At 43.5% G+C, this 21773-nt stretch overlaps 1 protein-coding gene across 6 annotated transcripts in view; it reads right to left on the minus strand.

Annotated features, from left to right (window-relative positions):
• Window positions 1–21773, minus strand: part of PHACTR1 (phosphatase and actin regulator 1) — a 250771-nt gene that overhangs the window by 121006 nt on the left and 107992 nt on the right. Inside the window, exon 1 of one of the 6 annotated variants that reach the window (XM_081873061.1) lies at window positions 11584–11842. The exons of 4 other annotated variants lie outside the window; for them this stretch is intronic. Coding sequence is in view for 1 of the 2 variants with exons in the window: in XM_081873058.1 (XP_081729184.1) it covers window positions 11069–11180 (112 nt within the window). In the remaining variant the exon portion in view is untranslated. Of the gene's footprint in view, window positions 1–11068; window positions 11301–11583; window positions 11843–21773 lie in introns of those variants that run through there. One more of the 6 variants, XM_081873058.1, reaches the window with a different exon arrangement.

Consider the following 21773-nt stretch of genomic DNA (forward strand, 5'->3'; position numbering starts at 1 on the left):
AAAGCATTTCACAAATGAGGAACTGCCACTGAAAAGGCCCCGTCATGAACCAACAAATGCAGTCACAGCACCACACTGAATAATAATAATAATAATAATAATAATAATAATAATAATAATTTATTATTTGTACCCCACCCATCTGGCTGGGTTTCCCCAGCCACTCTGGGCGGCTTCCATAAAAACCAAAAATACACTAAAATATCACAGATTAAAAACTTCCCTGAACAGGGCTGCCTTAAGATGTCTTCTGAATGTCAGGTAGTTATTTATCGCTTTGACATCTGATGGGAGGGCGTTCCACAGGGCAGGCGCCACTACCGAGAAGGCCCTCTGTCTGGTTCCCTGTAGCTTTGCTTCTCGCAATGAGGGAACCGCCAGAAGGCCCTCGGCGCTGGACCTCAGCGTCCGGGCAGAACGATGGGGGTGGAGACGCTCCTTCAGGTATACTGGGCCGAGGCCGTTTAGGGCTTTAAAGGTCAACACCAGCACTTTGAATTGTGCTCGGAAACGTACTGGGAGCCAATGTAGGTCTTTCAAGACCGGTGTTATGTGGTCTCGGCGGCCGCCCCCAGTCACCAGTCTAGCTGCCGCATTCTGGATTAGTTGTAGTTTCCGAGTCACCTTCAAAGGTAGCCCCACGTAGAGCGCATTGCAGTAGTCCAAGTGAGAGATAACTGAAGAATACTAAATGCTGCAGGTACAACAACAGGTTTTTCAAAACTGATCTTGAGCAGGGATATCTAGTGGTATCATTCTAATTAAATTAGTGGTACCATCAGGGCTGGACTCTGAAGTGGAATTTCAGGGGGGCCCCCCTCAGAAGAGTGAGCAGAAGGGTCTCCCCAGTGCAGAAGGGCTTGTTTACCACATTCAGAAGTAGGCAAATTCACTATCTAAAGATCAGGGTTGGGTGAGGGGTGGGGGAAGTAGTAAGTCCAGAGTCTAAAATTACCTAACTTCACCACTGCATTAAATAATTTAACAAGTTATCTGCAGAAAGCCTCAAGAACGCCTCTCAATATGTGCTGTTTCTTTTTTCTAATGGACACAGATTCCAGGATGTTGGTCTTGAAGAATGTGGCTGATAGGAGAAAGAGTTCCATATATGATGGGGAGAAGTCTGTGGATATTAGGTGAAGCACACACATTTCCTGAATGACTATTTATTTTCTTTGGTGTTTGCTGCCCAAAGCTAGGTGGTTTAGGGGGTTGAATGTTAACACCTGCAAAGGCTTTAAATTTTAACTACACTCTCCCTTTAGGCAAGCTTTTGGAATAACATGTGCTACAAATAAATTGACATGAATGTAAATGATGCTCAATCTCACGTAGGCTGCATTATGCTTGCATTATATCATAGTTTAATATTCTCTCTCTCTCTCTCTTCACCTCCCCCCAACTTGGCTACTTCTCTAGTTCACCAAACTAGTTTGAATAAGTTTTTTTTTTTTTTTAAAAAAAAAGATCAGATCCTGTTTGGCTTCACACCATGAAGAACTGCATGTAGAGGCCTGCAAACAAACACATCATCACAGAATGAGCTAAATACTTGTGATGTTATCAGTTGGACACAGATCCACGCAGATGTCCGTACACCATTTATTCTGCACAGCTGAAAATAAGAGGTGCATGCATGACACAGCAGAAGCTGGTACATGGTTGTGCGTTTCAAAGGGGAATGCCAATGCCTTGGCCTTCTTAAAATCCAACTAATCATTTTTCTAGGAACCTCAATTAAGAAATGTCAGATCCCATCAGGGATTAATAGCATAGGAAAGCTGATAGTAGCTTGTTTTAGCCCTTGAGATGATCACGACGCTCACCAAAATTGAAGACTAATACCTTCCCTTGATGAAGCCAACAGGAAATTAAGATGTGCATCAATTTGTAACACTGTTGTAGCTCCTTCTCTGCAGCTAAGTAGGCCTGGACCTTGCTGTTATGTGAATAGGAAACTGGCACACACAGCCATCCTGAGCTCCTTGCATGAATGTTATAAATGTAGCAGATAAACACATTGCTGCATAAGCCGTTTCCCCTTGCAATGCTGCTGCCTACTTACAGTATTTCCTATGAGGGTGAAATTGGTTCTTAGCAAGATTTGCACATCACACACAGACAGTGGCTGCTCACATGGCCAGTTCAAATGGGCTCCACTGGACTAAGTAGTGCCCATGGATATTTGCTCTTCCCTACCCACGCCGACCTTTTTAATTCTCCCAGTCTCCTGTGTCGTTTTTTGGCGCCTCTCAAGTTGTTGTCCCCCATAGCTGAGTCCTACAATGGCCTAATGTGCCTCACATCAGTGGCACCACTAACTTTTCAAAGCAGTTGGCATGGTTTAGTAGAGCAGCAACTTCAACCTGGATCTCTCATATTTCACCCAAACCTTCCTTCTCCTGTAATGCTGCTGCCTGCCACATTGAGGGAGGGAGGCAGTGATTTTCAGAAGCTACAACTATAGCCGAACTCAGGATGCCCCTGAACTTCTGGTTTACAGAAGCCACTGCTCTATCCTCCAACATCAGCTGTAATTAGTTGCCAGCCTTTCTCAAGAGATTTGGCAATTATAAAGTATACAGCTGCTGCCAGCATGGCGCAGAGGGTACAGTCCCTGCCTGTGTATTTTAAGAAAGAAGGGACACCCACACAATGTATAACACAGAGAAACAAAAGGCAAGTGCTTTTTGGATACAAACTTAAAAGTGGCACATTTAATAAATAAGCTATAGTTAAAAAAAGAAGTCAAAGCAACGTATTGCCATATGTTAAATAATAACACCATTGCACAAGCTCGTAGATGAGGTTTGCTTGTTCTCTTTCCCTTCGCTGCATGCCTCATCACATCTAACCTCTGGGGTTTTGTGAGACTGAAAGTTACCCTTTTATAGAACATGTAATTGAATAGAGATTTCAAAAGAACTTGCTTTCTAATGGATGTCAACCGGTTGTGATTAATTCCTTCTTTCAGCCTGGCTCTGCTCACGCTCTCTCTCCACCCCCATCCAAACTAATGTTATTCTAAATAAGTAAATAAAGAGAATTTAAGGTCTAAAGAGACAAACTGCTAAGCACTGCTGCTGCAATCTGTATACATCCCTGGATGAGCTCAGAACAAATATATTTGACATGAATAGAGGCTGAGCAGCCGTATTAATGCTTGATGGACCAATCATGATCTTTTCAAACTGAATTTCAACCCCCCCCCCATTTCTTTTATGTATGGCTAGAGAAAGAGACTGTACAAAAAGTAAATGATAGTCATGTCAGTCCATAAGAAAAATCCATTTTAAGTCAGTATCTTCATTAGGCCAGCCAAAATGTCACAAAATATCCCCAGAACTCTTCATCACATTAGAAAGCAGGAGGGGTATGAAAACTTACCACTTGCATGGAAGATGTTATTTATACTTTCTGAACAACAGAACTGCAATCAGGTTCTAATTTTTTTAAAATAAATGCTATAAAGCTCTTAAGCAGGGTGGGGAGGCCTAAGTTTACCCTAGCAGGGCCAACCGAAGTAATTTTCATATTGAAATTTTATTATGATAAGACCTCAAGAGCCTTTTAAAAAAGAAAAAAGAAATGCATAAGTCATAACCTGTGCAGTGTAGGGTTAGATTTTGGGCCTAGAGGAAAGGCAAAAAATTAAATGCAATACTTTTTAAAAAAGTGAAACAGAGCAGTCCAACAGCCCAATCCTATGCAAGTTTACTCAGAAATAAGTCTCATTGGTTCCAGGGGTTGCTCATCATAAGAAAAAGGGGTAGAGACCTTTTCCTGTTCTATTGCTGTTGTCACAACAGAAGCTGAAAATTCAGGAAATGGGCCTGGCATTTCTCTGAGGAGGGCCAAGTTCCCACAAGTAAGGCTCCGACAGTATGACTGTCTGCAGCAGGAAGCTAAAAGAAATTCGCAGAATATTGTACTGACAAGTCATTTTTAAAAGCAGAACACTATGGTCTAATTCACTCTAATTGGCCTTTTCATTCCGACATTTGTGAGACACAGATCCTGAACACATGCAATAACATCACATTCAACAGCAGGGTGAAAGGCAAAGTGACAGCTTTAAATAACACCCCTGCCTTGTGGAAAGCTAAGCAAAGAGGGAGGGAGAGGAGGTTGGAAGCTCCAAAGCAGCTACAAATCTGGCCACAACCAGTTCAACATGACAGAGGGAGATGTTACAGTACACACCAAGAATTTGGTTTTATTGACTTCAACGTTTGCTCACTGAATGCCTCTCTTATAAGGGCTCTGTATATGTATGGCAAGGACACAGACTCTATAGTATATACTCTGTTTTTACATATAATTCACTTTCATATAAAAACACTAGTCGGAATGGCCTTCCTTTCAACAAGCAATTAACCAAATCATATTTCAAAATATTATTGCTCTTTCATTATTTGAAGTTATCAGTTATGAACACCCCATCCACCTGAATGTATTAGCATTCTATAAGCAGTGCTTATATTTACAGTAAATACCATTTATGCAATAACCTACCCAGGTTTTTAAAATGCATGGTGCCTTGAAATGAGGGGTGGGGAATCAATCTATTTCTCCATTTCACAGGCAGTAATAAAACAATTTCACTTTAAATGTGGTGGCCTTTTTTACAATTCCATTTCTCCTTTGAAATAATAAGAGCTTGACTCACCCAGCTATGGATGTGTTCCCCTCCTTGCTGATATTTAGCACAGCTGTAACACTGTAGGTAGTATTAGGTCACATGTGCACTACACATTTAAAACAGTACTTTAAACAGCTGTGCCTTCCCCCAAAGGATCATGGGAACTGTAGTTTGTTAAGGTACTGAGAATTGTTGGGAGAGTTGCCATTTTCAGAGTGGTTTCACATTGAATCCCATGGAGGTTTTTACACAGAAGGAGGTTACACAGAAGCCAGGTTGCTCACTGGGGCAAGACGGTTTGAGCATATTACACCAATCCTGGCTCGACTGCACTAGCTGCCAATTAGTTTTCAGGCCCATTTCAAAGTGCTGGTTTTGACCTATAATGCTTCCAACAGCTCAGGACCACAGTATCTCAAGGACCACCTCTCTCCATATGAACCTACCTGGATGCTGCCATCATAAACTGAGGCCCTTCTTTATGTGCCTCCTCCATGCGAGGTCTGGAGGGTAAGCAACACAATTGTGGAATTCAGGTGGCATCTTTATTATACACCTTTAGGTGCCAGGCGAGAACATTCATCTTCAATCAGTTCTTTGACTGACTAACATCCCATATATTTTTTAATATGTTTGTGTGAGGGGGGCTTTTTGGAATTAGGAAAGGGATGGAAAAATAAATACTGGATATTGTCCAATCACTGTGTAGAAAAAAACGGAATTGTATGCTAATCACTGATGTTAAGAAAGTGATGAGTTGTTTTTGACCTTACCCAGAGAACAGTTTGATTCTGACCTACAAGCTGCCTGTATATCAGTCAAAAGCAAATAGACCATTGCCATTAATTATGAAGGCATCACAAAAGTATGCAGAACTTATTCTCTGAAATAGAGAACGAAAGAAAAGATACCCCTGTTATGATGGAGAGACAAAACACAAGCCTGTACATTTGATAGGTCCAAATCAAAAGCGGACTTTAAAGGTGTACCACATCCTTCGAAAGAACAGAGAATCATGAAGATATGAGTGGTTCTGCTTCACATGGGCTTATGCAAACATTTTGTGTAGTTCCATGCAGGTTTGGAAACAAACTCGCAACATAGAAACAGTTTCAGCATTTTACACGCTGAGGTAGGCCACATCAGGTGGCTGTCATGTTAAAATGAAGCCGTGTTTTGATGGGAAAAACCTTAAGGTGTCCTGCAGGTCTTCAAAACAGAGTATGTAGACAATATGAAAGCAGCAGACTTTCATAGAGAGTGAAGCTCCAAACTATGGATGGTCTTCAACAAACAACTCTTCCTCACCTTGTGTACTGTTGTTTCTAGATCTGCTTCAGCAGCCAATTTGCAGCTATCGACACCCGCTTCCCTATGTTTGGCCGCATGCCACTCAGGAAACATGTTTATGAAGGAACCAGATGGGTCAGATTAATGATATGTTTCCAGCCCATAGTTAACACTGCACAGCCAGGTGGGAAGGCGGTGTTTACTTGGGACGTAACCACATCTCTCACCTTGCCTGTGTTTTCCCTTCCTAGATCATTATGTTATAGAGCAGCATTGGATTGTGCTGAGAGGAAGAAGCTCCGGACTATTGTGGGATGATACACATTGGCGCTGAGGCGGGCCTACTTCTCCCATTATCATATTAATACTGAGAAACATGTGGCAAACAATACATGGATCTTAAAGCATCAACTCTAGTCACGCAGCATGAAACTCTCATATTCATTCACATTCCTGTCCCAAATGGTGTACGAAAATGTGACTAATTCACAGAAAAGTAGCATTTGTGTAGGAATTTGCAAAGCATCCCTGAGTGAAACTATGGCTATGTACACACCATGCATTTAAAGCCTCCCCCCCCCCGAATCCTGGGAACTGTAGTTTGTTAAGGGTGCTGTGGGGGATAAACTACAGTTCCCATTATTTTGGGGGGAGAAAATTGCTTTAGATGTATGCTGCGTATGCAGGGCTGTTTTTTGGCCGGAACTTGCCAGAACTCAGTTCTGGCACCTCTCAGGTGGGTGCCATTGCCATTCTAAGAGAACGAGGGAGGCATTCATGGTGAGTTCCGGCACCTCTTTTTCTAGAATAACAACACTGTGTATATGGAAGCCTTCAAAGGGGTGCTCCTTAACAGATTGCTCTATGCCTTCTAAATCAAAGGTAGGGGAACTGCAGCCCTTCAGATGTTGTTTATCATAGAATCATGCAATTGGAAGGGACCAAAGGGTCATCTAGTCCAACCCCCTGCAATGCAGGAATCTCAATTAAAGCAACCATGACAGATGGCCATCCAACCTCTTCTTAAAAACCTCCAAGGAAGGCGAGTCTACCCCCTTCCAAGGGAATCTGTTCCACTGTTGAAAAGTTTGACACTCAGCTCCCATCAGCCCCAGTCATCATGGCCAATGGTCAGGAATGTTAGGAGCTTGACGTCTGCAACATTTGGAGGGCCAGAGGTTACCTATCCCTGTTCTAAAGAGAAGACCACCTGGTTGGTAGGAAAGGGGAGGTGGCCAGTGTTAGGGGCAGGGGGAAAGAGAGAGAAAGCGATGAGAAGAAGCTTCCATCTCAGCCCTGCCCTGTTACAGCCAGCTAACATTAAGCTGTTGACTTAGCAGGAACAGGCAGAGGTTAGGGTTTTGTAACAAGAAATGGAAAAGAATGTACTACTTAAAATATATATTAAAAAATAGCTGCTTTAGCTCCTTGAGCCCAATTCTTTGCTTTCAGCCTTCTAGCTAAAGCCAGCAGCAGAAGTGGTTCAACAAGAACAGTCTCTGAGAGCCACCATGTGAATTATGTCGTGCTCTTCATTGTGCAGTGTTGGACTTTGGCTGCTCTGCACAGTAGACTAATGAGCTGAATTTAGCTATTTTGGGAAATAATATAGAATTGCGTTCCAAAGGGGCGGGGGATGATTTCTGGTAAAACAGAAAAACACTGGCAGCCTGGCATGCCCCCAAATCATGTCAGTTCTTTCCAAAGTTTTTAATAAAAAAAAAAAAAAAAAACCACGAAGAGGAAAACATTCAGGGCAGGGTCAGGTGTGTCTTTGCCCTTTGTTTTGTAATTCTGTAGAATGCAATGAGATTAACTGCAATGAAAACAAATTGTGCCTTCACTGGGCTGATGACCTAATCAGATAACTGGCACTGCCATTTTTTACTAGGGGTGTGGTAGAATGACTCCAGTCCCTCCTCATGGACAGGTGATCAGGGCTCTTAAAGCTCTTCGTTGTCCAGCCCACGTGCTCAAAAAGTGACTCTGACTGGGTGCAGACATAATGCAAAATGAACCCATAGTGTGATTGGTGCTTCCAAACATAGAACAGGCAAGTTCAAGTTTAGAACTGCTTTTGTTTCCCACCTGCCTAGGAGTGAGCTTCAGAAGTTCCATCACTCCCATGCCCGTGATGTCAACAGCCTCTCGAGGCCAAGTTATGGCTCTAACCATGGTTTGTCAATGATCCAGATGTAAAAGCAAATGAATCAGCACATAATGATTTGCACTGACATCAGCAGGCTGCACTGGAAGATGCTAGCCGAACAGCTGCCAGGAGATTTGTCTGGTTCTTACTGAGCAAGGTCAGCGCTGCCATGCAGGAGGAGGAAGCAACCTGCTTGAGACAGCACCACGGTGGGAGGATAGACGAAGCAAGGAATTGGGTGGCGCTGTGGGTTAAACCACAGAGCCTAGGACTTGCTGATCAGAAGGTCAGTGGTTCGAATCCCCACAACGGGGTGAGCTCCCATTGCTCGGTCCCTGCTCCTGCCAAGCTAGCAGTTCGAAAGCACGTCAAAGTACAAATAGATAAATAGGTACTGCTCCGGCGGGAAGGTAAATGGCGTTTCCGTGCGCTGCTCTGGTTCGCCAGAAGGGCTTAGTCATGCTGGCCACATGACCCAGAAGCTGTACGCCAGCTCCCTCGGCCAATAAAGCGAGATGAACGCCACAACCCCAGAGTCGGTCATGACTGGACCTAATGGTCAGGGGTCCCCTTAAACTTTTAAAAATGTTGGTCCTAGTGCAAGTAGGGGGCACCATTTGGGCTCTGCTTCAGGCTGACGTCTTGGACAGGCTCCTTAACTGAGAGCGCCTCTCCAGCCAGACTGAGCTGCCACTGCCTGGGCATTTGTGGTAAAGGCAAGCTTTCCCCTCTCCACAAAAGTGGCTGGCAGTTCTTCCCAGTGAGTTGCGTCACCAGCTGCTGCTGTTCAAAGCTAGGAGAAGTTGCAACCCAGCCATAGGAGCCAACTCCTAGGGGCCGAGGGGACTTTGGCTCCACTCAATAAAGTATTTGAGGGGGCTGGGGCCCCCCAAAGTTGATGGGCATTGCCATTCAAATGGTGTGTGTGCACCATGTCATGTGCTTGATTGTGTGGTGCAGGTGGGGCTTAACCCCCCCCCCAATATTTTATTCCAGTTGGCACCACTGGACCCAGCAAACACAAGATGCTGTAGCATTATGAAAACTATATGGGTGAGGACTTGGTCAGCAATCTGGTTGGGAGACCAGTGTAAGCTGTGTCTCTGTGTTTGATTAGAAAGAGCTCCCTGCACGTGCGGTGTTGTTGCTCAAACTGAAGGGAGAAAGCTATTCTGCTTCATTATACCCTGATCCCCAACCCAGTTAAGTCAAAAGTGCTTGGATATAAGCTGATTTATTCCTTTTACCACAAGAAAGCCGAATTTGAACAGAATTTTTTTGGGATCACAGAGACCTACTTCCTGAAGGGATGTATTTAGGGTTGAGGTGCCAGTCAGCAGGCAAAGGCAGCAGGGCAAACAGCCCAAACAAATCCTTAGGAAGGAAGAAGGTAGATAATGCCTCTTCAGCTTCCCTCAACACCCACCACTCCTGTTACAAAAGTAAAGAGTCTTCCCTCTTCTCTGGACCTTCTCGAACTGACTAACATCCCACTCACTCACCCCTCTTTTACTTGCGTCCTCCCGCAAGGATTTGTTTCTGCCTAAATCTTTGTGCTCCCTATTCCCAGTGTAGTTCCAGCACCTTGTTGTTTCAGGTTTCCCCAGGCCAAGTTGAATGGGAATTCCTCCCTCAACCCCCAGCCTGAGGACCACTTTCCCTCATGGGGAAACTCTCAGGGACTGCCTGTCAGTGCTGGCAAAAGTGGGTGAAGCAACCAACAGCCTTCCGAGCTCAGAACAATCAGCTTACAGCCACACCAAAGCCAGAGGTTTCTGCACTCACGTCTTTACACTTAGCTGCCCACTCAGTCACACAGGAGGTAGGATCACACTTCAAAGGCACATTGCAGCCAGGCAAAAGAACTCAAAGTAAGCTCTTGGAGTGGCGTGGGGAGAATCCTGAGGACCAGAGGGGGGGGGAGAGAGAGAGTCCTGGAGGGCCAATTCTGGTTCTGAGGTTCTGCTTCCCCACCCCGGCACCAGTTTCCTCCTAGGCCCCATCCTACCTGCCAGCTTCCCTAGGTAGAGGGTGGCACCCTCAGATAGCTACAGCTCAGTCCTGACATGTAGGAAGCTGCCTTTATTTCCATTGTACTCATCCTGAGTGTAATGCATAGAAGTTAAAACTGGACTCGGACTCTTCTAACAAGAATCATGCTTGTTTCTGGAGAAAACTCCCCCCTTTTATTTTCAGACACTTCCACCACACTCTTAGGATACTATTTATTTATTACATTTTTATCTCAAACTTCCTCCAAGGAACTTGGGCTCTACTCTCCCATTTTATTTTCACAACAACCCTGCGGAGGTTAAGGTAGGCAGAGAGTGAGAGTGTGTGGAAGTCTTATGCAAGATTGCACAGTGAGCTTAAAGGCTGATCTCATGGCTGAGGTAATTGAACTCCACTCCAAATCTCTCTCACATACTAGCCAGTCACTGCAGTACATTTTTTAAAGTGAATCATGTTGCAGCAAAGCCCTCTCATCTACCACCAATACCATCAATGGTACCATCAGCAAAAGGCAAAAGATTTATACCTGAAGAGAAACCACTGTGTATCAATGGCACCACTAGTAACACAATATTGATTTCTTTCCCTGTGATTTTTTTGGTACATAGAGGCTACACATGCCCCCCCCCCTTTTGATGTGTCCTCTAAATAACTCTGTTTTCCAGAGGATCATGTATGCTAGAATCCATCATTTACTGCACAACTCAGTTTGGGTCAGAATTCCATTTCCTGGTCTGCAAAACCTGGTTACCAGAAATGTTCCTGCCCTCCATTCATTCATACATGCTGCGTTTGGGGCAGGCACAGGCAACAGCTGTCATGGACAACTGTGGCTGATCTATACAATCAGACAGAAAGATCTTGTAAATTCAAACAAAATGGATAAAGAACCAGGAGGTGGTGTTGAGCGGCAGAGGGAGAGGGAAAATTCGACTCGATAGCAATGGAAATGAGTATTTTATCATCTTGCCTACCTGATTTGAAAGACCACAAAGCTTCTTTCACATTCTCTGGCTCTCCCAGCAACAGCTGTGCCTTCTGAAACTGAGCAAGGGTCCCTTTAAGTGCCGTGCTCTGAAAGCACATGCATACACTACACAACCAGACTTGCAGTGCTGCCAGTCCAGCCCTTTCTTTTTTGGATTCAGCTGATGGGGAGCAGGAGAGGGAAGATGGCAAGCGGCAATTCTTCACCAGCTAACTCACAGAGAAGCCTGAGCAAAACAAATCTAATTAGCAGCCTCAAAGGGCACCGAGAGACAACACAAAAGGGCGATGTTTGATTTTCAACTTGTGCCTCTCCCCGTTCCGATATACCCTATAAATGAAAGAAGTCCGTTTCACAGAACCCTTGTGGTTTCCAGACATGCCAGCTGCTACCCCCTTTCTCTCCCCCCACCCCCGGCTTTCTCAGTCACCAGAAAGAATGAAAAAAGTAATAATGCATGGCAAGTGTGGAAGCTGAGAGGAATGAGATTGCTGTACTTACCTCCACCAGGCAACGATTCCTAGCTCCTGGCAGAGGTCTCCAAGGAGCAATTCATTTTGTACAAAATTAGATGCAACCAGTTTCAGAAGCAGCGCGTGATTGTGAAGGGAAGAAACCACAGGTCCAGCCTATTCACCTTACGCACTTGCCCTTTCCCTGTCCAATTCCAATTCTTTCTACTATAAATCAAACCTCCATGTGGCTGCTGCAGCATCTGTCTCCTTCAGATGCATCTGCATGGAAACAGCATGCTACTTTCTTTGGGGTGGGGGAAAAATAAGTTTTAAATACAATTTGTTCTGCTTTTTAATATGCAGTTTGTCTCCTTCTGCAGGGAGTTACTCAGCCAGTCACATGACTCAAAGTAGCACAATTATATAATTCAAACTGGGCTCAGGCTGTTGTGGGAGGGGGGGGGGGGCTACATTCTGGGAAGCCACAATCGAATCACAGCAACATGGAATAGTGTGTTCTAATAAAGCAGGCTCCATGGTTGTTTTCACCACTCCTTTCCATAAGGGGAAATCAAGGACCTGCACTGTTCAGCATCAACTTCACCTGCCCCCAAATTGGAGAGCAATACAAAAGACCACAGGAAGTTCAGAAAACAACCAAGTTGGCTAAAACTGCCAGCTTTTGGATGGAGGAACTGAGTGTTTCTTACTAGGCTGTATGTGTATTTTAAGATTTTGCACAAGTGCAATCTGAGCCTTCCTGGCTGCAACTGTGGGCTCCAAACAAAGCTTGCCCACCGAGTCATCCTCAAAAAAAAATTCACGGTGGGTGAAACTTTGCACTGCCCAACACCTTCTCATTTATTCTGCTGTTGCTCCGCATTGGGGGAGGGCAGTGTCTGCTGTTTTATCCTCACAATAGCCTTGCAAGGCAGGACAGAAAGAAAAGGTGGTATTCATTTTAAGTCCTATTCACAATAGAAGTAGTAAACATGACTAACTTGAGGCTATTGGTTTCAGTGGGTCTAGTATGACTACAACGTAGCTGAATACAACCCAGCGATTGTTCAAGGCTACAGTTTAAGCTACATTGCTGAACAGAAATGAACTCCTCTCTCCACAATCCTGACTCAAGTATCAGCTCCTCCAAGTCTTCCAGAGCAAATGTTTAATTTCGCTGGATTGCACAGAATACTTCCATTGGACTTTGCAGTGCCCCATTTCAGCCACTCTCACATTTTTAACGCCTTTACCGAACTGTCAGCACTATTTAATTTATACTATACTTTGCTTATTAATTAGTGCCCCCTTTTTTGCCATTTGATCCAGCTAATGGATTTCTCTGTGCAATTGGTTTAATGGCTTTGATACTTAAATTAATTGATTGCTTTTGCTCTTCAGAGCCTTTCCCGAGGACATCACTCTCCATAAAGACCTCACCTAAAAACCACTCAGCTGGTGGCAATACACTGGTAACCTCTTTCAAACACTTTGTAAGCTAGACCTGTGGTGAAGGAAATCTGGAGCAAGTCAAGAACTGTATCAGCTCTCCCCACTGTGAAATCCACGGATGACGATCCCAACAACCCTTTCTTCACAAAAGTAGGGAAGACACAAACATCGAACACATGGACCCTTTGCGATAATACTTTCATTCCACCTACCCTATCTCAAGGGCAAAGTCGGGCTGTTTCCAACAGCCTAGCTCAGGCATAGGCAAACTCGGCCCTCCAGATGTTTTGGGACTACAACTCCCATCATCGCTAGCTAACAGGACCAGTGGTCAGGGATGGTGGGAGTTGTAGTCCCAAAACATCTGAAGGGCCGAGTTTGCCTATGCCTGGCCTAGCTCAGTGTCTAGAGCACAAGACTCTCAGGATCGTGGGCAAAAAATTCCTGCATTTCAGAGGGTTGGACTAGATGACCCTCAGGGACCCTTCCAATTCTACAATTATGTGGTTTTATGTTGCTACATCTTCACTGCTGTTCCACCTCCTCCACCCCCACAGTGCTGCTTCCACTTCTTCTGGATGCACTGCTACCATTTTTTCCTCCTTCCCAGCTGTGTGTGGAGCAGCCTCACCCACTGCCCATTCACTGAAAGTGGACTTTTATAGAACAGAATAGGAGGAGGAGGAGGAGATAGAAGCTGGGGCTGCCTGTCACTCACTGTGATTGGAGGGGTGGGGAAGAAAGAGCTCATATACTCCTGAAGTCAGCCCTGCCCATGATTAAGGAGTTTCCCCTTGGTATGCAATTCACAGAAGCCTTCAACAAGCCTCCTTCCATTACTTCCACAAAAACCTCTGAAATAAAATCTAGACAAATTACTTGTGGGAAATGCATTCAAATTGCCTGTTCTCAAAACCTGAATCGCATCACTCTGATTCCTATAGCTGTATCAATTATACTTAAGGATGCCACTACCTTCAAAAGCAGAATCGCCATCATGATGGATTTATATTGAAGCAAATGTTACCTGAATATTCTATATTCAAGAATGCAAGCACCCTGAGTGCAACAAGGCACGGTTGGGAAAATAATAGAATCATAGAATTGTAGAGGTGGAAGGGACCCCAAAGACCATCCAGTCTAACCCCTGGCAATGCAGGAATCCTGCCCACAGCAAATTCTTGGGTGGGCTTAAACCACCAACCTTCTGGTTAACATCCAGATGCACTGACTCACTGTGCCACCGGGGAATGCTTAAATAGCTAGCGTATTTATTTTCGTCAATTTATATCCTGCCTTTCCATCTGTGAATGCCCAAGGCAGCTAATGCTATACAATTTAAAAACATAAGAGGCTGTCTTGTGCTGAGTCAGACCACTAGTCCGTCAGACCACTGGTCCACCTTGCTCAAGATGGACAGAGCTCTGTGGGGTTTCATTCCTAGCCTTCCCTGCAGATGCTGAGGCATTCTGCATGCAAAGCAGCTGTTCTATCACTTCTCCAAGAAAAACAATAATCAATAAAAGATTTTTTTTAGAAAAAGAAAACATGCTGCAAGCAGACAGAGCAGAAGTCATCAACCAGACAGATTAACAAATGCTTGCCAAAGTGTCCTTAGGAGGTGATGAAAGAAGACCCACAAATGGATTTTTCATGGCAGAGTTCCACGTCCTGGGTGCAGCCACAGTCAGGGTGACTTTCCATCCAGTGATCCTACCAAATGTACTTCTGACAAAGGTGGACAAATCATACCCACTTCAAAAAATCACAACAAAAATCTCAAGAAGCCTCTGGAGGAGTATTTTAATTTAAATTCCAACATAAAATCTATTGGAAGCAAGAGAGAAGTGCTAGATATATAGTCTCAGTGCTTTGCTTTTTTTCTAAAAAAAAAAAAATATGTTTAGAGGAACTCTCATTTTCCTACCCATATTGAAATACTGCCCTGCAATGAGGCCAAACTTAGATTCTCAAAATGTTTAAGGGTATGCGTCCCCCCGCGTCCCCCCAGAAAAAAGTACTGTATAGACTGAATGTCATAAGGCAGCTTTAATATGGAGGACAACACTGAAATGCTGGTTTTAATCCCCCCCCTTCCTTCTCTTGCACTTACATAGCAACTACCACACTTCTGAGAATTATTTCCACCCTCAACTTTACTTAAACTGACACCTAGGCTTTGCGTGCCTAGTTTGAAAACTGTTAGTGCTGAAAGTAAAAGCTATAGATAGCATTTGAATAATGACAAAACTATGCACCGTCAGCCATTCAAACTATGAGGGAGTAAGCTCTGCTGAACTTGTGATTCCCAGCAATATAAAAGCCATACTGTCTCTAAAAGGAGTTTCAGGAACTTTTGAAAGCTGATTTGCATCCCAGGAGAGAAGGGGGCAAAACAGACACACTGGATTTCACTTTTAATGACTCTGTTGCCTTGGAAAAGACAAGGGGAACAGGGCCAAGATGGATAAAGGAGGCTCAAGGTCATGTTACCCACCGTTCTCTCATCTATAGGAGCTTGCAAAGACTCTACTCCTCCATGAACTCCTCTCTGCTAAATCCCAACAACGCCATCATGCGAGCACACCCACTTGCTCATATTTCAGATTAAACTTGTGAAGGAAGATTGTGGCTGTCAGTGCCTGTTTCTCTCCTACTGCATGATGGCACAGGGGGAAAAAAGCTGACACCAGCAGAAAGAAGTAGAGAAAGGTTTTTGAATGACCTCTCAAGGCCTTTCTTTTGAAAAAAACCTTCTTTCACAAAGGCCAGTTGCTCTTTGATAAATAAGCGTTACAGTAATGCTAATTAAACAATTACTTAAAAAAATATTCCAGGGTGCGTGTGTGATTTAGAAATGGCTACCGAGGTGAAGTGTAGCCTCCAGTTACCTGCACCCACATGCAGTGATGCATACGGCTTAATGGCCTTATGGGGATTTAGATGATAGCATGCTTTACTTCAAGGGGTATTGTTTGCAGTCCCAAACTCTTATCCATTCAAGTTTTCTAGGAAGCATGAAGATGTGGCTCTGGGACACCTTAAACTTCAGCAACCGGAAGGCAAATGTATATAGACATTTAATTTTAACAAAGTAATTTTTTTTCAGAATTATTTTAATATGAAGCCAGGAGTGTTGGGGCCGCTTCTTTTTAAAGTTCTTAGAATGCCAAGAAACTGCAGCACATCACTGGTCTTTGCTAAGGTGTTAACTGCCTACTGATTAAATATCATAATCACAAAAGGCAACGAAGCAGAGAAGGAACACACAAAATAATGAAACCGCTAGCAATAAAAGATTTGCTCAATTGCACTACCCATATTGTTTGCTCTGAGTGGCTTTGTCCACCTCTTATATCCAGTCTGCTTAAACCAAATGCTATACACCGGTGAGACTATACTCTTTGTTACTTTGGCAATCAGTAGCATGCATCTGTTGGCAGGGCATAATGGTGTCACTTAGCTGACCTATCATCTGCATTGCTGCAACATACCAGGAAGTTCAAGGAGGTGGCGAGGTCAGCATGGTGCAAACGTACTGGTGGAAGCAGCAGATTGGCTTAGCCGGTGTGCTTGCACCACACTGACCCCACTGCCGTCTCACACTTTCCCCTATCCCTCCTGGTATGCGGCAACAACCTAAGGTGATGGGAAGTCAGGCAAGCACCACTGCCCCCCTGACCACTGCTGTTTGCAACACTGGTGGGAGCTGTATGCTGTCACTCTGTTCTAGACTGCATAGCAGCCAGGTGGCCTTAGATATCCAAGAGGCCATGCTCCAACAGAACGGCCCTCTTGATGGTGCTATCCATTCACCAAGCCTGAAGAGAAAGTGCACTAAAAGAGGAGTTTTTGATGAGGTGCCCATCATGTTGCAATTCTCTTTCTTGGGAGGGAATTCTCTTTCTCATCTTTTTTTTAAAGTAAAATCTAAAACACATTATTTGTTGGGACCAGTGTTTCGTGGTGGGGTCAAGCCATTAAGTCACATACAAGCATTATTTGTTAAGCTAGTTAATGTGCATTTTTGATGCATTTCTGCCCACTGTATTCAATTGTCTTATAGTAAATCAGACTATCAAGCTCAGTATAGCCTATTGTGACTCGTGGTAGATCTCCAAGGTCCATGGCAGAAATATTTCTGACCACAAGGGACAACTGGCAGGGCTGGATGGTACCCCAGAAATGGCATCACACTGCTTACTGGGATGGTCACGGTGAGACTGGGACGACTGGAGCACACTGGCAAGAGCAGTGGATTGGCAGTGTATCTGAACAAGTCTACCCTTTCTATTGGTCTACCTACCTCCGTACTTCCCTGGTAAACAGAAGTGATGCTGCAGCCAGGAGGCTAGCTTGGCAGTGCCGCCCTAAGCAGTGCTCCTGCTTTTAACTGGAAATGCTGGACACTGAAGCTTTCCAAATGCAAAGCTCGTCCTCCGTCTCTGAACTGTCTTGTCTCTCCTTAGCTTTGCCTTTGGAAACTGACACGCTAAACGCCTCATTTAAATCAATAAGACTTTTAGGCCTTAATGATAGTCTTTTACCAAATCACATCTCTTAATTGCTCAAATTTGGCCCAGTGTGCACAAAAACAAGTTGCTAAGCTGCTCAAATGTCAAAAAGATAGCAAGCGCCTAAATTTGAGGCTCCCTTTTGAGCTTGAGGCTCCAACTGGACTGGGAACAGAGCCTACCATTGCAATGCCGCCACCCCCACCCCCCTTTATATGCATTCTCTCCCTGCATGATGAAATGGTCAAGAGTTAACTAAGAAGAAGAAAAAATGAGAGGGTGGAGGAAGTAGTACACAACCTTAAGGCTTATTCATGCAATGTCAAACTGTGCATTAGTGTTAGTATTACATGCAAACCTACCCAGGAGACTCCTACAATATGTGCTTTGGGGATTAAATTATTTCTCTTCTCTCTCTTACCCCCCCCCCGCAAGATGTATTTATTTAAACATATTCCAAGGCTGCAATCTTAACCCCACTTCCCTAGGAGAAAGACCCTTTTAATTAAGCAGGAATTACCGGTACTTCTGAGTAGACATGGTTAGGATTGTGATGTAAAAGCTTACTTCTGTCTGTCTGCCTATGCACCCAACCCTACTGCTGCGGTACTTAATTCTGCCCATGATCTGTTGAGGTATTGCTCAAGCTGAACCTGCCTTGTGGAAGGCTGGAATTTGATGCAAGATCTCATTTCAAGGCTTGGGTCCATTCCTAGCTGCTAGGCAGTATGTTGAGGATACGTGGGTGGAGTTTTGATGTGAGCCGGAATGTTCTTGTTCCATTTTGTTCATCTGGCCTTGCATTTATTTAGAGGAGAGAAATCTAACCAAATAAGCTTGTTATTCCACCAATGAAGACTAGGCAACAATTATTAGTTTTGCTTTACTTTCCTAAACAGGTTCCAAGCCACCTGCAAACATGCACGGATCTGTCTTTTTATAAATGGTATCCACAGTCTTAAAACAAAAATATGCTTTGATTAAAACACACACTTTTTTTTCCTTTTTGTTTTTTTTTTTTAATTAAGGATTTTCTTGTTTTACAGAAGTGTAGTGCCTCGTATTTTTTTTTTCCCTTCTTCTTCCATGTAACATTTTTACAAATCCGTTTCATTTGAACAACACAAGCAACGCTGACACCAAACTACATACATTAAGCATAATAGAAACACCGCCACCCGACCCCACCCCCATCCATCCTCCCTCTCCCCACCCCCCCTTTCTTTTTTCTTTCTGTTTTCTTCTCCCCCTAATGCCTCAACAAATGAAACACACACTTTTTTTTTGTATTGTAATCCAATTTCAAAGCCTCACCAGGATAATCAGACAAAAAACCCTAGATCTAAATCCAGCAGGCCAAAAATCTGTGAGATTTACAAGGTCTCCAGCTTCATAAGGAAAGGTGTCAGGAAGAGAATAACCTGACTTCCCCAGGCCAAGGCAATCCATAATCTAGGTATGGCAGCCGAGAAGGCTTATCACCCGTTCCTGCTGGCTGAACTTCCGAACAGGCCTTTTAACTTTGCTGTGAATCTTGACCCATAGCCTGAAATCTCTTTGTATCTTCCCCAAAATGTTGAAACAGCACTTCTCATCAGTGAGCACACAATCCTGCTGTGGCCCATTTCCCCAATTATATGGCGAAGGGATGGGACACTTAATGTTCTGTCAACATTGACATGCTGGCAAATACATCCCCAAAGCAAGCAAAACAGTCTTAGATGACTTTTAGAATCACTCTTCTGTTAGGATTCCCTTCAAGTAGACTTAGCACTTTATGGCATGTCCTGACCCTTTAAGAGGCCCAAGGGGGGGAGGAAGTCTCTTGCTTTCATTGAAGGAGAAGCGCAATACAAAGCCCTAGGATGGTAAGGGGCAGGTAGGAGCCACACAGGGTAAGTACCACAAGTATAAATAATAAAACAGGTCAAGTAACAGAGATACGAGTAAAATAGGTCAAGAAACACAGGTGAGGGTTATCAATGGATAATGCAACTAAATAAGAAAGAACGTGTTCCATTCCCTTTACTGAAACGAGCCTAATTTAATGCAGGTGTATTTGGTTCAACTACTAGATCCCAGCTTCATCAGGTGTGGAGAGGCAAGGGCTTGCTTAAACCTGCCAATTTTGGATTTTCTCAGGTTTCTCATTTTTCCAACCTGAAGCTCAAGTTCTCCACATTTCCATGTCGAGTTTGTGAATTTCTTTCCATCCAAATTTTGCCTAATGAACACATTCTTACAAAGCCATATCTGTAACGAGTTGGAGGGCCAAGTTCTAAAGTGGGGAGCCTCGTGAAGACCCCTTGCACCCCTTAAAACACTCGGAGTGGAATGCGACACATCAGAGTGGCTGAGTGCAGTGTGACTATGATGACACGAGTAAGCCAAACAGCCAAACAGGATTGGAGCTTTGCTCTAGGCCAGGGCAAGAGAGCTCACCTTTTATGTCCCAAGTGACATCCCTGTTCTCTCTTACGCTCCTCTGTTCTGAATGCTGATCATCACATTATATCAGTTTTGACATAAAGAATTCTCAATCCATATTATAGCCACAACAAGATAAAGTTACTGCTAATAAAAATAGCAAGGTTCTGAACCATTTCAGACAAATAAAATATGGAAAACAATAAAGTTTACATTTTTGAAATGGAAATCTAATGTTATAACATTTATTCTCTCTGTTTCTCTAGAAGCTGCAGTAAATTTTATGCAACCAGACTTTCTAGAAGCAATTTACATCATATCTTTTTGATTGAATCCAGGGAACAAATCATTGCCAGATAGATACCATAACTCATTCATATTTTACCTGTTTGGGCTTTCTTCCCTGGTGCAAACAGCGGTTGGCATCCTGAGTATCTCTTTGAGGCCTTTTTCAGCCTGGCTTTGGGAGGGTGGGGCCCTGATTGACCCCACCTACAAAATCTGAGGCTGCTGAGGAGGCCAGCAGCTATCTTGGCTGTCTCTTAGTCAATGACCCTGATTATTGAGCCTGAGCTTCCACCTGCCATGAACCACCATTAGCAACAACCACAACAGATATGTTCTATGCTTAGGACAATATTTTATTCTCTTGCTTAATTGTGCTGTTTAAATGTGCATTTTATATTTGACTTCCATGAACAATGTTTTCTTTTGAAATGCTCAAGATCAATTTGCTTGTGTTAAGTCTGCTGTGTGCATTCTGTAGTTGACCTCCTTTGCAATGTTTTATTTTGAAATATTTAAGATAAAATTTTAACTTCCTATTAATTATGCTGCTTTGAATGCATACTTTATATTTGACTTTCTTTAGTAATGTTTTCTTCTGGGTTGTTTTATTTGATATTTTAATGTGGGTTGTAAAATATTTTATATATATATATATATATATATATATATATATATATATATATATATATGCAGGTTTTGGTGTCCTCGGGTGTCTTCCCGTGTAAAAGTTGGGGTGTCTAGGCGACGTTTCGACGAGGTCTCACTCGTCATCTTCAGGCTGGTGCTTTCGGCTTCTTGTTACTGGAACAGAGCAGGATCTCAGTGTTTGAGTTCCTATAAATACTGTAGAGGGGGTGTGGTGTATAGCCTCCAATGTTCTGGGCAGAGAGGAAGTTCCCAGGCTAGTGTGCCTTTTCTTCTTTTGTTCCTTAATTACTTGAGAGATATCTTGAGTGATTTCTTGAGTGATATCCTGAGTACCACTTAGGTGGGTACCGTGAAAATCTACGAAAGCATATATATATATATATATATATATATATATATATATATATATATATGCTTGATATGATCCATATTATATCACATATATATAATGTCTTTATTCAGTTTGTCACCCACCCTTCACTATGAAGTCCCATGGCAGGTTACAACAATTTAAAAACACAATATTAAAACTAGCTGGAACAGGTTGCAATCAAACAAATAGGGTGGATTCTAGTGTGTGTGTGTGTGTGTGTGTGTGTGTGTGTCACACAGTACAGTGGTACTTTGGGTTACATACGCTTCAGGTTACAGACTCCGCTAACCCAGAAATAGTACCTCGGGTTAAGAAATTTACTTCAGCATGAGAACAGAAATCGTGCTCCGGCACAGCAGCAGCAGCGGGAGGCCCCATTAGCTAAAGTGCTGCTTCAGGTTAAGAACAGTTTCAGGATAAGAACGTACCTATGGAACGAATTAAGTACTTAACCCAAGGTACCACTGTACATAATTAAACTGTGGAACTCCTACAGGATGCAGAGATGGCCACCAACTTTAGGTGCCAGGCAAA

The sequence above is a fragment of the Podarcis erhardii genome (genome assembly GCF_964252035.2).
Source record: "Podarcis erhardii genome assembly, chromosome: 8".
NCBI lineage: Eukaryota > Metazoa > Chordata > Lepidosauria > Squamata > Lacertidae > Podarcis > Podarcis erhardii.